Source organism: Pholcus phalangioides, unplaced genomic scaffold (genome assembly GCF_987345545.1).
Source record: "Pholcus phalangioides strain wild (caught in Gottingen) unplaced genomic scaffold, Ppha-v1.0 ptg000024l_1, whole genome shotgun sequence".
Classification (NCBI taxonomy): Eukaryota; Metazoa; Arthropoda; class Arachnida; order Araneae; family Pholcidae; genus Pholcus; species Pholcus phalangioides.
Window position 1 is genome coordinate 24864005 of NW_028301616.1, and position 17058 is coordinate 24881062.

The window sequence follows — 17058 nt, forward strand, 5'->3', positions numbered from 1 at the left end:
TTCACTGACTGTCCACAGTTTGTGTTAATGTCAAGGCCGTCCGAATAAACTACTGATCCTTTTAAACGCAATTGCTTACGTGAAATTCGAAACTCGGGAAACGAGGTAAGAAGCCGCTATTAATTACATTTACCTTTTCAAAGCATTATCAGATATTTGCATCCAGATTTTTTCATTGTTCCTATGTAAACTTATCTGCGAATACAAAAGTGTTCATTCTTTCTCAAAAGGCGGCAAGATAAAAAAATGCGTAGCTAAGGGTTAAAAGGATGAGATTTTCGTTATAACGATATTATTAAAACGGGATTCGACTGTAATTATAATTTGTAATGTGAATTAAATTTCCCTTATAATTACAGGAGTATTTGATGATTTTTCCCCTCCATATTCTTAGGACGTATCGACATGCATAAGCTCCGAAGTTCTTTGAGCCTCTTCCCAATAAATTTTACGGGAAAGGGGGAGACTGAGCCCCAAATAGTTAAGGAACATATAATGTAAATCACTCCCCGTCCTGCATAAGGGCCTGAGTCCTGTATGTACGGGACAACTGGTAACTTTCTATATCCCCCCCCCCCCGAAATGTTTTCTCCATTTCGGTGCTTCTGTCAACACAGGGCAGACTGACAGGACGATTTTTGTAATTTTTTTGTTTTCACACTATAGATTCACTTTGGAGAAAGCCCGTCAAATATACGATTACAACGCCACAACAGGCAAATTGCCCAACGAGGTGGCTGACTTAAGAACATCATGGATTCCCAAGCCATTTTTTGGAGGCCCTACCTACTACTACTACACCACACGTGCACCCCGCGGAACCCCCCCCCCCCAACGAATCGGTACATGCGGGAATGTGCGTGTACGTGTAGCAAAACCTGACGTGAAGTTTTTTGTTTCTCTGTAATGCTTGTTATGTGTAGTGCTGCCATCTGCCACCAGTTTTTCTAACTATGAGTGAAGTGTTATGATTGAATGATTTATCGTTGTAGGACTGTTGCTGTCTGTGGCGAGACTTTTTAACGGGGAGATCGGCTCGCATTTGCACCTTGAAGTTGGGAACCACAGAAAACCAACTTCAGCCGACCACCACTGTGGGGTTCGAACCCGGATCCTCGCATCGCGAGTCCGTCACTATAACCACTCTGCCTCCCAACATAAGGGTCCGGCTACTTTTATTACTTACCACACATGCACTACGTACATATTCCCTTGTGGAATTTCTAATAAATTGGTACATGGCGGAATGTGTGGTGGCCCTTAACATATTTATGTTGCCAGTGGGCTGTCTTAAGAGCATCCTGGATAAAGATTTTTCTGAGGCCCCACCTGGCTAGAAAAATCCCTGCCTATCTTCCAATTTACATACTCAATTTTGAAAATTTTAACCAGATCTAATTTTCATGAAGCTCCTGGGCCGTGCCCGGGTTTGCCTACGTGTTAAGATGACACTGGTCAATGTTGGGCATAAGCCCAACATTGACCAACATTCTTGCTAGTGCAGCCATATTTGTTCCATATTTCTATAAGACAACCATAAGTATTCTTTATGGGCATTCTTTAATATTTTATCATGTGTATATATTGTTTAAAATTTTTGTTAATTACATTTTTAATTGGGTTGCTATATTTTTTAAATATATGACATCCATATTTTTATGGGCATCTTTTTCTCAGCCACCTCGTTGGGCATTTTGCCTGTTGTGGCATTGTATTTGTATTTGGAAGTGAAGAGAGTGAAAAATGAAATGCTTGAATTCTCCTATGTTATATAACTCTGCCCTATCTATCATGTTGAAGTTTTTCCTGCTCTTTGCAGAGACTCTTTCAAATGAAAGAGCAGTAGTCTTGTGTCTTGGCTGCAGTGCCCAAGTTAACCAATGAATTAAAGTGCACCCCCCCCCCCCCTTGCGAAAAGCCTTCCTAAAAAGTTATCAATCCATGTGATACAGTATCAGTGAGCCCATGCATAGGTTGGGTCTGTAAGACCCATTGGCATACACAAAGAGGGGGGTTGCGATTCAAACCCCCTCTCCCAAGCCGAGATTATAATGTTATTTTGCAAGAAAAAACTTAACCCCCCCCCCTCTTTCACTGAGAAAATTCTGCTCATGCACATGTATTTCTATCATTTCCCACCAGGTAACTGTAACTATTTTCTTAGCTTAAACACACACTGCTTTCTTGCCACACAAGCCCACAGTAACTACTACTACTTAACCATACATGCACCTGGTACACATTCCTCTATGGAATTTCTAACGAATCCGCACATGGTGCAGTGTGTGTTCTGAGTGTATGTGTGGCCATAACGTATTTATGTTGTTGAATTGTGCTTGTTTTGTTGTTGTATAACACAATAGCTACTAATAGCCTGAGTGACGCATTGTTAAAATACTCGTCTTCCACTATGAAGGTTAGTGTCAAGGTCCACGGGTTCAAATCTGGGCAATAACATCAGGATCAAGTTACTTACAGTGCCAGGGAGGGCACAGATAGATAGCGCCTTCATTTCACACCTAACTCCATTGGTTGGAAATGATCATATGGCAATATATGATGGAAGTTGCTATGCAGTAAACATGGAGCTACTATTACTTTGAACAAACGTTGTTGTTGTCTCGTAAAATGTTCACCAAATAAGGGGGGGGGAACAAAAAGGATTTTTATAGTTTGATTTTTTACATACAGTAACATGTGCTCTGACTTGGTTTTTTCAGGAGGCAGTTACAAGATGACTGAAGATCCTGTAAATGATGCTGGTGAACATATGCGTTTGAAGGTATATTTGTGTAGCTTTTAACGTAAACACCCTATATCTCCCGAGAAACATCTTCCATACATCTTAGCTCAACTCCATACAATTCAAATTGTCTTATGAATAAATTATTTGCTTGAATTCATATTACCAAAAATCATTGCATTGTATGATGCAATTCATTCAGAATAATAAAACTTTAAAAAGTGTATATATATACTGTATAAATATAGTATATATATATATATATAGTGAATTTCACCGGATCTTTCAAACGAAAGGGTGATAGAGCAGCCCACATGTGGATCATAAAACTCAGTCATAGCAACTCTGTGTTATCTCTAATTATTTTTGAGTTATGATGAGTAGATTATTGATAGATGTAAAGTCTGCGAAAAAAACCCAAATTTGTGAAAAACGTACTTGCGAACTCAGCACATATTTGAAAAAAGCCGAAGAATAAGAAGAAATAATATAAGGTGGCACCATTTCCATTAGAATGTTTTAATTTAATGACAAGCACAGGGAGATTGGCAAAGTGCAAAATCAAATTGTCTACAAAATCTACTGAAATGCCTACTTCAAAAAATGCGGATTTCATTGATAAAAGCAAAGGCTGAATTTCTCCTGAACTAGAACACTGACATGATTTACTGTAGTTGTAGGCTCTTTTGAAAGTTGGTGGAATGAACAAGGTTCTGGTAAACTTGATTGACTGTAGCTAGAAGGGTGTTTGCAGAATCTGAAGTTATAGATTTTTTCAATAATTTTATTTTACACTTTGCCAATCTCTCAGTGCTTGTAGATATCAGATATACTGATGGAAATGGTGTCGCCTTACAGGATTTTTTCTGCTCTTTCTAAATGTGTGCTGAGTTTGGGTGTAGGAAGTGCCATTTCTAAAATTATAGCCCATTCAAGCACACCCCAGGGGCCTCAAGTAGGGGGGGCTCATAAAAATGAGATTTTATTAACATTTTCAAAAGCAAGAACTTAACAAATTTCGATTTTCCAGACTTGTGACTCATTTTCCCTTCTATGTACCATAACTCAAAAATGGTTAGAGATAAGAGAGAGTTGCTATGCTGTTTTGTGTTTTACATTCACTTGGCTATCACTCCCTTTCGTTTGGCCGAGATTAGGTAAAACTCACCCTATATATTCAACTTTCTTCTTGCGTTCTATATGTATATTATACATTGGACAGTAGAACAAAGTTAAATGAATATATATATATATATTTTTTTTTTAACTTTTCTTATTATATAAAGGTAACTTATACTTTACACTAGGAAAATGATTTGTTGTACATAAAATAATTTCATATTGCTTTTAAATCTTAGGGCCTAACTGTTATGAAACCCATTGTGTATGGCAACTTAGCTCATTACTTAGAAGAGAAACAAGCAGATGGATGTACCCATAAGTGGATTGCATATTTGAAACCCTATCGCAATGAAGTGAGTGTGTGACCTTTTTCACTATGATGAATGCATATTCAGTTACCAGTCAACCTTCACATTAAAGCCTCTTATACAAAAAATCACTGAAATTGTTTTTCCAAGTGCACATGTAGTGACACGTGTGCTGAAAGATTGGTTGTGACCATACACAAGGTCACAAAAATCCTTCTAGTGTCATAAAAAATAGTTTTTGGAGATGTACTATGTTTCCCCCTGAAAATAAGTCCTAAAATACAAATACAACGCCACAACAGGCAAATTGCCCAACGAGGTGGCTGACTTAAGAACATCCTGGTTCCCCGAGCCCTACCTACTACTGCTACGCCACACATGCACCCCGCCCACATCCCCCCCCCCCGCGGAACCCCCAACGAATCGGTACATGCGGGAATGTGCGTATACGTGTAGCAAAACCTGACGTGATGTTTTTTGTTTCTCTGTAATGCTTGTTATGTGTAGTGCTGCCATCTGCCACCAGTTTTTCTAACTATGAGTGAAGTGTTATGATTGAATGATTTATCGTTGTAGGACTGTTGCTCTCTGTGGTGAGACTTTTTAACAGGGAGATCGGCTTGCATTTGCTCCTTGAAGTTGGGAACCACAGAAAACCAACTTCAGCCGACCACCACTGTGGGGTTCGAACCCGGATCCTCGCATCGCGAGTCCGTCACTATAACCACTCGACCACCACAGCGGCCAAAATATATAGGACCAAGCTGTAGGTGGATTTTTCAGGATGCTCATAAAACAACCCTACACCAAAAAATAAGTCCTCGTTAAAATAGTGAGCCAGATGGACACATTTTCCTTCACTATTAATGCATTGAAATATGAAGTAGTAATACTCATTTATGCATGGATTTTATTATTTGGCTCCATTTGTAATAGCCAGTTGTTATCATTTTATTACCTGTTTTTTGTCTCGTTGAAAGCAGTTGCATTGATATAATCATGTTAATGGTTTGATAGGTATCTGTACTTAAAATGAATGACAATATAAATTTTATTAATTGTTCGTAAATACCTCAGTGAGTTTGTCTCTAGATGACAGGTAAACACGTCCTGAGGGACGATTCCTGGAAGAATGACTGCCTATCTTTAGATTCTTGATATTGTACATCTAATTAACAAGATAAAGCAGGCAAGGCTGTCTAAAGCAGGGGGGGGGAGTATCCAGATACCTCAAATCTATCACTTCCCTTCCCCCAAACACACACAATGGCAGGGCTGCAACCTTTGGGCCAGGATGGTCCTCTTTTTTTTCACACTATAAATTCACTGTAGAGGGTCCTGTGAAAAGTCTGGTCAAAAGCCCACCAAGGATCCTAGGCCTAGAGGGGCCCTGCTGTAGGATGTGGGGGTCTATGCATAGAGGTATTGTAATAATGAGATTTGGTACTATAGTAAGTGTATTTGTATGAATTGGCTAGCAACAGGTATTTCTAACTACATAATGAGCTAGAACATCACTTTCCTTGGAAGCCCATGTTTATGTTGATATGATTCCAATTATTAGGCCATTTGAACATGTAGATCAATAACTTCATTGATAATTGAACGGAGTGAAATCAATGTAGATAGTTTACCAAGCTTACCCTGCAAATTAATGAACCTGTGAATAAATGAAAAAATTTTCATAAAAAAAAAAAAACCACCTGAAAATAAGTCCTAACGCATACTTAAGAGAAATAAAATGATGTACAGAATTTTATTTTCAGGAAGCACTGCATATCCTTTGAGCATTAAGTAGTTAGTATACCATGAGTGTATACTAATGTATACTACATACAGATGTGAATATCATGAAAATCCTCGACTTTTACAAGAGCCACCTCTTGGAAGGCAAAAGATTGTGTAGTTTACGTCTGTTGGATTATTGGTCTTTTCTTTTTCGGGGATGATGTCAGATATGCATCAACTGTGAATCTGTGTGATCAGGGTACATCCTAAAGAAAGTAGGGATCAATAATATAAACCACATGAAGAGCACGACATTCCAATAAGCTATTCACATAAAAATCTAAATTTTTCATATTTGCATCTGTTAATGAAATGTGGATATACCAGACACAAGGGCAGGGCTACAATCTTTGATCCAGGACGGTCCTCTTTTTTTTTCACACTATAAATTCACTGTAGAGAGTCTTGTGAAAAGTCTGGTCAAGAGCCCACCAAGGATCCTAGGCGGCCCTGCTGTAGGATGTGGGGGGGGGGGTCTATGCTCAAATGCATAGAGGTATTATAATAATGAGATTTGGTACTATAGTAAGTGTATATATATATTTGTAGGAATTGGCTAGCAAACAAGTATTTCTAACTACGTAATAAGCTAGAATATCACTTTGCTTGGAAGCCCATGTGTAAACATGAACTCTGGCATAGTTGAAATTTTGAATTTGTATGATACACTCCATCCTGTAGTTTTTCAAACTATTTGTTTAGATAGTTACATAGAGGCCTTCATTCAATTTAAAGTTTCTTATTTTATATTAAAGCAAGATACAGGATATTTATAATTAAAGTTCCCATACTCTAAGTAGTTTTTCTCAAAAACGACTCATCCGAATGCAGCAAAATTTTCAGGATATTTTAATGAGATTATGGGGAGAGATTTATGCAATAAAAACCACTGGGTGAAAAAGTGGCAGTTTTTTATTGCATTTTCTTTTATCCCATGGTTTATATACCAAGAGAGGCTTATATACCATTAATGAGACTATGGGGAGAGATTTATGCAATAAAAAACCACTGGGTGAAAAAGTGGCAGTTTTTTATTGCATTTTCTTTTTTCCCATGATCCACATGGCTTATATACCAAGTTTCAATGGAATACGTCCACTGGAATAGTCACTACATAGGGCAGAGTAGTGCCAGTATACTGATGGGTGCTACATAGGTTGTCTGAGCAGTATCAGTGTACCAAAGTATGAGAACTTTAATTATGAACACTCTGTATATTTACCCATGTCTAAAATTTTTCTACTGACCGTGACATCAAACTTCTGTCTGGAGGCGTACCCTAGCAAACCAAAATTTTATTTTTCAAAAATTAAAATATTGAATGAACATGCTTTTATGGGCTGTTTTAATCAGTTTCTGTTAATTCAAATGCTAAAAAAAAGAAGGTAACTCAAATTTTCTTCGCGAGAAATTCCTTATGCCCTTATCCTCCCCCTTTCGCCTTCAGTTTTTTTACGAAAAAACATATAGCTCAGAAGTAATGGTCATATGAATTTGTGAAAATTCTTGTGTATCGTTATGGAATATATTGATGAATGTGTGATCTTTTTCGTTTGTAGGATATGTCAGTTTTCATAAAGAAAGTCCAGTTCAAGCTACATGATAGCTATGAAAATCCTATCAGAGGTTTTTAGAGCATTTTCCTTTCAGAATTTGATATAGTTCAGCTCTTCTGAATTACCACGGAAATTCCACATCAGGACTCTGGGTTTCTGATAACAATAACTGATCAATAAGTATATCTTAAAGAATCTAGATATAAGGAGCAAATATAATGGTCATGCATCCTGTTTCATGTAAAAATTTCAGACAGCTTCAATTTTTTTAACACAGACTAATAGTGATAGATTGGTTGGAAAAGGTTTAATTGTGCCGCTGCATTCTAACTTATTATTATTACGTATCCTACTGCTTTAAAACTAGATTTTTTTTTCCTCTTCAAGCTTAAAGATGCCTTTTTTTTTTTTTTCTAATTCTACCATTGTGAGGAATAGAACTGTTTATTGTGAATTACGATACTTTTTTAATGTCTTTCAATCATGTGACTGTAAATCTGGTCAACTGAAAGAAAAGGACCCAGAACCAGTGCCGTCTTAGCGCATGTACCCACCCGGGCATGGCCCAAGGGCTTCAAGAGAAGGAGGCCTCAGAAAAATGAGTAGTTGAATTTTTTGATAATTTGTCATGTAAGGCCTCAGAAAAATCACTTGGCCCATGATGCTCTTTAGACGGCCCTGCCAAAAAAAAGAAGGGTCTTTTTTTTCGTAATTTCACATTTGATATCACTATAGAAAGGCCATTACAAAAGCAGCTCTACACATAACTTATAGGGAACAATAAGTCTGGTTTAGCATTAGCTCCAAAATATGCTGGGAAAAAATTGAATGTAAAATAAATTGATAAACTGAAATTCTAATATTTATAAGCAAAATTTTTCCCATGTTATATGGGACCATTCTATATGTTGCAAAAGTGATAATAATACCAAAATAATAACATTGTTCTTGATTTTCATAAGTAGTGTCTATTGCATATGATTCTGTCTTGTGATTAGAGAAAAATATATTGTCTTGTACAAGATTTTTCAGATATGTGAATTCTTTTTCTTTTTTTCAGTGTTGACAAAACCACCTTATTGTGTTACAGCGACTGCATGGGGACAGTTCGAAATTGAAATCAGGATTTTCTTCCAGGATAAGAAGGAAAAACCAGTTAGTTGTTTTAATGATCACACACAATGAGGTTTTGAACAATTTTAGAAATTAAATGTTTGACAAAAAAAAACATTTTTTAACTTCATTTATCTTGTTCAGCATTAAAATTTGATATACAGACTTACTATCAAATTTTGAAGGCTAAATAATAATCTCCAGAAAAAGCATTACCATATGTATGAAACAGGGCTGGACAAATTGCAAAAAAGTCTAGGTGGCAAAAAAATTTCCAAAATAATGCTTCTTTTGACTTTTTCAGAGCATAGTAACCCTCTTTCATGCTGGCAGATATGCTGCTATAAATTTCAAACATTTTGTTCTGCTCTCAGTATGAAATTTGGTAACCACACAAAAAAAAATTTAGGCGGCAATGCTGATTGTTTAGTCACCATGGTGACCTGGCCCCTGAGATTTCTGCAGCCCTAGTATAAAAGAAATACCTCTATTTATTTTTTGTTCTTTCTTGAATTTTTGATGTGAAGTTAATTTTAACTCGTTCCCAGGTATCAATTTTCCATATGGTGAAGCTCTTTCAAAGCGATGGAAATGTTAAGAACAGTAAAGTTTTGGCAGTTGAATCTTATGACGAGCTGGTAATTTTATCTGATGAATTAATCATATAAGTTACATACTCATACTTCAGTGCTCATGCATATTATAACTAGAATCTATATCTTAAGTATGTTGATGACTTGAAAAGTGAACTGTTTCATAAGATACCAATTGCCGTCCCTTCTGTTTAACTGCTTGCCATATACACCTTATCAGAAACCACCTTTTGTATTTTTATTTTCTGACCATTATCTTTTGAATTTTAGCTTTTTTTAAATCAAAGAATCAACTCATGATGAATGAATAATTTTTTAAAGCCGTTGAGAGTCTATGTAACAAAGTCCTATGAAACAGAATTTTACCAGAATGCTCAATTTTTGATGAAAATTGCTCTACATTGAGAATCATTGCTGCAACTGAGTGGTTCTAAAAGTGTGTCTGGCTCCTAGTAACATTGCCAACCTTTGTTAAGGACGCTGCAGTAACCTGGCTACAGTGATGTGTGCCTGTTCAGTGCTCTGGATTTGTTCTTTGTTAGGCTATTCTGGGGTGCTGCAGGCACGGGTGGGAGGTGACAAAGTCCATTTTGGAGCAGTAAAATATAGGATTTGGAGCAGATATTTATAAATTGCAGCAGCGAAATTAACTTACAAGAATATTTTCTTTAACCCCCCTTCCCTTTTCAAAATAGAGCAACTGCACTGTCTTTTATTATCAAACATTTTTTTCATCAGCTTGTTTTTGGTGTTTCAGGCTTTTGACACCTTGTTTGAAAGAGCGGCTGTCCTAAAATTTTTCACACCAGTCTATTTAAGATGACACACTTTTTGCTTACTGAGGGTACTATTTGCTATCTGTAACAGCAGCAGTTTAAATGGGCTAAAAATTTTCTGTAAGTTTTCAATTATTTTACACTTGGAAAGAATTTGTTGTGAGATGGGAGAGAATTTCGGAAGAATCAACACGATGTTTGGTGATTCAGCACTCGTTATTTTGCGAGATTGGCAATTTGACACTCATTTTCGGCAAAGTTTCTAAATAGCATTCGTAATTCAGTGGACTTGCTCTTTTAACTCCCGGAATGAAAATTTTTTTCACGAAACATTGGGATTTGACGCAATGACGATTGACTACAGTAATTTCTGCTACTTGCAGTGGCGACTTTTTTTTTCTTTTTTTTTTTGAAAACGGAAACTGACTCACATTATTTGCACTTTAAAGCTGAAAGATCATTGCAAACCATCTCCAGTTGCACGACCACGAATATTATAGGGGGTTTCGCGATGGAAAGCCTGATGAGGGGCCGATAGTTTAAATCAGGGGCGGCAGTTATCCCAATCCGATTTTGGGAACGAAGTCGAGCGCAGGAACTTGCCTGGAAAATTCAAAAATTGATTCGAAAAAGGAAAAAAAATCCACTACCTTCTTTCTAATTTCATGAACTCATTCAACAAAAGACCAGATATATTATCGGTTCGACATGCTTGTAGCACTTTAGAAGTAAATAAAAAATTGTCTTGGGAAAAGTTGCAAAGGATAAATAAAAATTAAATATTTTTTGATTGAAAATTTTCGTTCAAATGTAAAAAATATCTGTAGTGCATACTAAGCGTGAAAAGTACACATGGTTAGCCCGTGAGTTTTCCTCCCAACACTGTACTTTACAGTGTAGTCAAACTACTTTCCAACAGAGACCACTATTTTTCAAGGTAACGAGATAGCACGACTACAGAAGAGGGGAGGAGGTGCTGAAAAGTGGAGGAATAAAACACGCTTTTGGACGGAAAGGTCCAAAGGGAACAAAACTTTTTGGCATCCTTTTCGAAATTCCGGTCATACTGAGGCAAAATTCGCTATTTTGGCTATTTGGTACAGAAAAATACAAAAATATGCTAATAGAGTAGGATGGCACAAGCTGTTAATTTTCATGCATTGCAGCACAATTGACGCAGAGTTCCCACCCCTGTGCAGGACACAAAAGTTCGAGAACCATTGCTAACCAATAAAAAATTTTCTACATTTTTTCATGAATTGGGGCGACTTCTTTTTATGGAGACTTGATTGTGTGTTGTTGAAATTATGAATCAATTTGATTTCTCTTAGATGTTAAATTTATCTATATCCTTATTTTCTCTTAGAAATTAACATCTAAAATCAATTGGAATTGTTAAGAAATTGAGCTTCTCTAAGTTTTAACTTCTTCATTAGAGACAATGAATGACTCATGTTCATTATCAGATTTATAAAATATTCTGCCTGATGCGTAATACTTGAAAATAAAATTCCTTTGATTCCAACATATTGAAATCCTGAATATACATATATCACATAGCAAATGCAGGAAACAAATCACATGATAAAATTTAGGCTGCACTAATTTTTTTATTGTATCTCATTACTATGATTGATAAAAAACCTCTGTGGAAAGATTTTTTTCTCACTAGTAAAATCATATAAAGAAATCCACGCAAAGTAAGTATAGTTGTTTCTGTAATTATAAAAAATTATTTTTTTACTTTGATTATTTTTTGCATAAATTATGCAAGATTCAAATATTACTTGTTGCAAGAAATAAACACTGTTGAAAAAAACACTGAAATAAAAAACCTTTTTAACTTATTTGAAATTAATTTCCATTCCTAAATGTTTACCTTTTTTTCTCAGATATTCCAGAACCCATCGAAAATTATGTCAGAGTTATTAGCAGTTTGCAAACCTTTTTATGAAGAACCATATTTTCACATTATGGATTGTAAGTCTCGTTTTGATTCAATCTGTTACAATTATTTGTAGTTGTTTCTCTCATTTTATTAAATTTAAATAAATTGCCGGTATTTTCAAAATGGTCAATAACTGTAAACTTTTGAGCCTGTGACCCAAGTGGTCTTGACTTTAGGGTGCCTGATGAGCAATTGCGGAAACTTTCGGGCCATCTGGTGCTTTGTAATCGAGTTCAGAATGGCCATACTCCTGAGAAGCTATCCGTTCTGATGTGGACCAGGACTTTCTGCCTTGTGGCCTCCCTAGTTGCTTCAAGGATGGCAAGAAGCTCGGCTTGATAGGCAGAGTTCTCCGTACTTTTGCTTTCCAAGTGTTCTTGATTGTTTGATCCTGTGTACATAAGTAAGCAGCCCCCATGCCCCCCCCCAATTCGTCCGTATAAAATGTGCACAGTTGTGCGCAGTATTTTTTGTTCCGTTTAAGACAGGTTTTCATCTCGTACAGTGTAAGAGTTAAAACATTATATTTTGCCACCTGGGGCAGTTGCTTTCCCTGCCCCCCCCCCCTCTAGTTTTGGCCCTGACATAATGTAGGATAAAATAAAATGGCTGAAGCATTATCAAAAATTCTAATTTTAAAATTCAGTTGTCTTGCTATATTAGTGGATCACTGTGTTAAGAGCGCTATCTGTTGCTTTACCAAATATACACTTGTATAATTTGTGTCCAATATCTGGAACTTGCAAGCCAGTTATAAACACATTAATTAGCCCATCTTATTCCAAAAAAAGATAACTTTATCAACAGTTTTTATTTTGGGAATTCTCTCACAATCCCCCTCCCCGCATAGTTTATTAACTCTTTAAGTACCACATTATAAAAAAATTATCATATTAATTTTTTGGTAGGTAATTTTAGTTTCAAGCCCTAGAAATAAAAAAATAATTTTTCTCTAAAAATTAGAGTTAGCTACTTAATTAATTAGTTAGCTACTGGAGACACGACCCTGCCTTCCTTAGTAGCATGCTTGCCCGAGGTCCTGGGTTCCAGCCCTGGTGGAGACAAAGTGACTTTTCTTTCCGAGTTCACCTCTGCATAAAATCCAGAAAATACCTGTTTTCTTAAAATCATAATTTTTTTCATACATTTGTAAGGGGACACTTTGTCTGAGTGTATACAAAAGTGTAATGCAGTAAAAATACTTTTACAAGGGTGAACATAAAATTGAATTTTATCAATTAATCTATTAATTATAATTTTTTTTGGTCGCAAAATAAATACTATAACATAGGTACTAACAACTTGGATTTGGAAAATATATCAAGAACAGTATATATTTGGTGGTACACTATGATGATGGTCTGCTCCCCGATACAACAATAACCTCTATTACAGATTTTTTTTAGGAATTCCTTTTAGTCCACAGAATACCCTTACATCAAGACTTCATTTACTAGTTCAAAAAAAACAAAAAAACTGCACATTTGAATTATAATTGGCCTTGAGTTGTTTTACATCATCATTGTTTACATAAAATGCATGGTATTTAAAACATAAGTATTATTTTATAAAAATGTGGCATAAACTGAAATATGTATCAATAATGAATAAGGAAAAAAAATATGCATCCACCTCAACTATTTCCTTAGTACAGTCGACACTTGTTATAACGACCCCATGTTATAGCAACCATTCCATTACAATGGTCGCTAGAATAAGTCCCAAATGTTTTCATATAACGACTATCATATGTTTTCCTTTTGATATAATATCAATATAACGTCATTTTTGAGGGGACGAAGGCGGTCGTTATATAGAGCATCACCTGTATTACGCCTCTGCAAAGTTGCAACTGTAACTGCTTACAATGATGACTGCGAAAGTGAGTTTTCATTCATAAATCTTTGTCATGTTTAAAAAGCTAGTTGTCTCACACTTTTGCTGTGATCTGGTAATCATGAAGTAGTTATACAGCCTTCATACTTCAAAATCTCAACTCCAGCAATGTATATAAGGGGTATCATGGGGCTTAAAAGTTAGTGGTACTTAAAAGTACCGTCAGAACTAAAAAGGTTAACGCGACCTGCCTCGCATCCCTATTGCTCTATCTCAATTAAAGAATCAAAGTTTTAAACTGAAAATTATTATATCGTGTAATATCATTTTTTGTAAATAACTCTAAAGTTGTTCTTCTTAAAAAAAATTAAAGATGACATCATGCATATATATTTGTTATGGAAATACATTTGGTCATTTTAGTTGAAGATAAGAAGACAAATGATTTGACTCGCATCATGTCAGCCAAAGAGACAATCAAGTCAGAGATAACTGCAGCAAGCGTAAGATTGATGAATTCAAGAATGGCAGTTACAAAGTTCCATAAAGCAGTGTATAATTTTGATAATCAAGTCTGGTAAAGCATTTGAAAAAAAAAACAAAAACTCACCAAGTTAGTTTTTTTTATTTCAAGTTAAATGTATTTCATCAGCTGTTTTGCAGCAAAACTTTTATTTCCATTTCATACATCATTTTCAACATCTGAAGCAATATTATCAAAGTAAATCATTTTTGGGGGGGGGGAATTTTCTCAATTTGTGAGACCAGGCTAGCTAGCTTATTAAAAAAAAAACTGATGGAATAATGTATAATCTCTAGTAAATAATAAATTCGCAAAATTTCATCAAACTGGCCAAAATGGTTGGTGATTAGGAATCATCACTGGATTTATCACAATTACCATAACATATCTATATAGTAGTCCTTGTTAAGTTGTAGCACATTACATCATGCATCTAGATATTTCATGTCTTTTATTAAAATCATTATTGAAAAATTAACAAACAGAACTTGATAACAGATAACATTGGAAAGTGTAGTATACTGAAAGCATGATAATTTCTTCCTACATGAGCAATGTAATGACGGATTACTGAATAAATGTTTCATGAATAAAAATATAAAACTGTCCCTAAAACATTCAGTTAAAAACAAATTAATTTCAGCTGTGAAAAGTCAGTTATCTTTTTTGGTTTTTTTTACTTGCTGTCATGTATTTGTTTTTGATATCAGAATCATAGACGTATAGACATAAATCATATAGTCACAACATATATTTATTCAGATTTTAACTTGTAATGTTACTAAAAATGAACTAAAAATACAAATATTTTTGAGTTCCATTCATTATATAGTTGTATTGAGCAGTACCCTAATATATCTTCTCGGGGGGGGCACTTGAAAAAGTTGCAAAATAAGTGGTATAAGTTTTTTTGTGAGGGGGGGTTCCCCCTTCATTCAGCTCGGGCCCCCAGCCTAGTTATGGGCCTAATGTTGGTACTATGTTTTTATTTATCGATAGCCATGTTTGTTTTTTTCTTTTCACCATCAGAACTGTATAACATTGAAATCATGAAATGTAGCAAAAAAGTGATACGTTATAAATATTATATATGTATTTTTTTTTGTTTTTTACTTATAAAAATGAAAGTATTTTCAATGCATAGATTTTCTTTTATTTCAAAACGGTCGTACATTTCTGAAATTACTATTTATATCCAGTATATCTAGGGTTGAGTTTTTGACATGAAAACCCAAGTTTAGACTTTTAAGATGTTGTTCAAGCATTGTGTATGCAGAATTTTGGCCACAAAGCTTTGACCCTTTTGTGTCAGCAAAATTAATTAAAATGTGCAGAAGGTTCCTAGACTAGTACTGCCCCCCCCCCCACAAGAGTATGTGGGGACACACACATGGATCTGTGCCTTTCTGAAAGGTAAACATTTTCATACCAAATTGAAATGTTTAATTAAAACATCACTTGAAGACATTTTTCATTTCTACAAATTTAATTTTTTTCAAAGCTAGTGAACAACTTCGCCCATAAATTGGAAGCTCCCCAAGGCTGATAGTGTACTGAAAACTACTATTACTAAACCATACATGCACCTCATTCATATTCCTGTGTGGAATTCCAACAAATTGGTACGTACGTGTTGTGATCCTAACGTAAAGTTTTATTCCTATGTAATAATGCTTGTTATAGTCTTGCCATCTGCCATCTATTTTTCAAACTATGAGTGTACTGTTTGAATACTTGTGTATTGGGGTAAGCCCACTGGAAATTAAAATGAGTGATAACAGCTGGCATATATGCGACTTGTTACTGCTCATGGTAGCTTCTAGTGGATGACTAGCCTAAGGGAATATATCTGGCAAGTCTTGATGGAAGGAGTGTCAATACGGTTCTATTAAAAATCTATCTGAGCTTGAGTGAGCTCAATTAATAGAAAATTGTTGAAAATTCTGTCTTCGGTTCTATAAGTAAATGAAAATATTTTCTACTATGGCTATATCATAGCGGAGAGTGATATCATCCTAGGATAAGTTGCCATCTGGCAGTGTTAGCAATTGTGAGCTCTGACTGAGTTAGGTCCGACTGTCTATGAACGGTCCCATTCAGTGCACACGAGCTCTAAGAAAAGATTGAGATATTCGTTGAATTTGTAGTCTAGTGCGCTGACTCGGAAATTAAGAGAACATGGGTTTGATCCCGCAAGGGCAGGTGAATTTTCTCTTTCCTAAATTCATCTTTGTTTCAGCCAGTTGTTAAAAATCTTCATATGAGTAGCGAAGAGTGACATCACACATCCTAGTCTTTCTTCATAGCTCAAGTCCTGTGTGCCAACAAGAGCATGCGTAGCTCTTCTCTGCAACCCCCAACCAAGTCTATGTCCCCCAGTAGGTATGGTCTCCAAAACCTTGCAGCATACTCCAATGCGGGGCAAACTAAGCCTTGAAAAAGCAGAACAATGACTTTAGGTGAACAAGAGGCCTTTTTGAAAATGAAACTAATCATTCTATTCACTTCATAATTGATTTATAAAAAAAATTTAGCAATAATGTCATACAGAGGGTGTTTGCTCATATTGAGAAAAACTGTGATTTTAAATTTGAAAATCAACTAGAAGTGAACCAAGAAATAACCTGACATCATGTTATTACACGAGGAGTGATGAACTGTGCGCTACCGAAAGTTCTGTTCGAACAGTGAAATAGTATACAAAAGGAAGTTGTGACTTGAAAGCTATATATTTGATCTTTCTAAAAAGAAA

General features: G+C 35.6%; 1 protein-coding gene across 1 annotated transcript; it reads left to right on the forward strand.

The window, feature by feature from the left end:
- Positions 1-6: 6 nt before the first annotated feature.
- Positions 7-15446, forward strand: LOC149069072 (YEATS domain-containing protein 4-like). The gene is made up of 8 exons (XM_089250717.1): positions 7-105; positions 2721-2782; positions 4102-4218; positions 7521-7587; positions 8578-8672; positions 9179-9268; positions 11892-11979; positions 14207-15446. The coding sequence occupies exons 2-8, from the start codon at positions 2735-2737 to the stop codon at positions 14362-14364; spliced, it is 663 nt and encodes a 220-aa protein (XP_089106843.1). The 5' UTR covers positions 7-105; positions 2721-2734; the 3' UTR covers positions 14365-15446.
- Positions 15447-17058: the final 1612 nt, after the last annotated feature.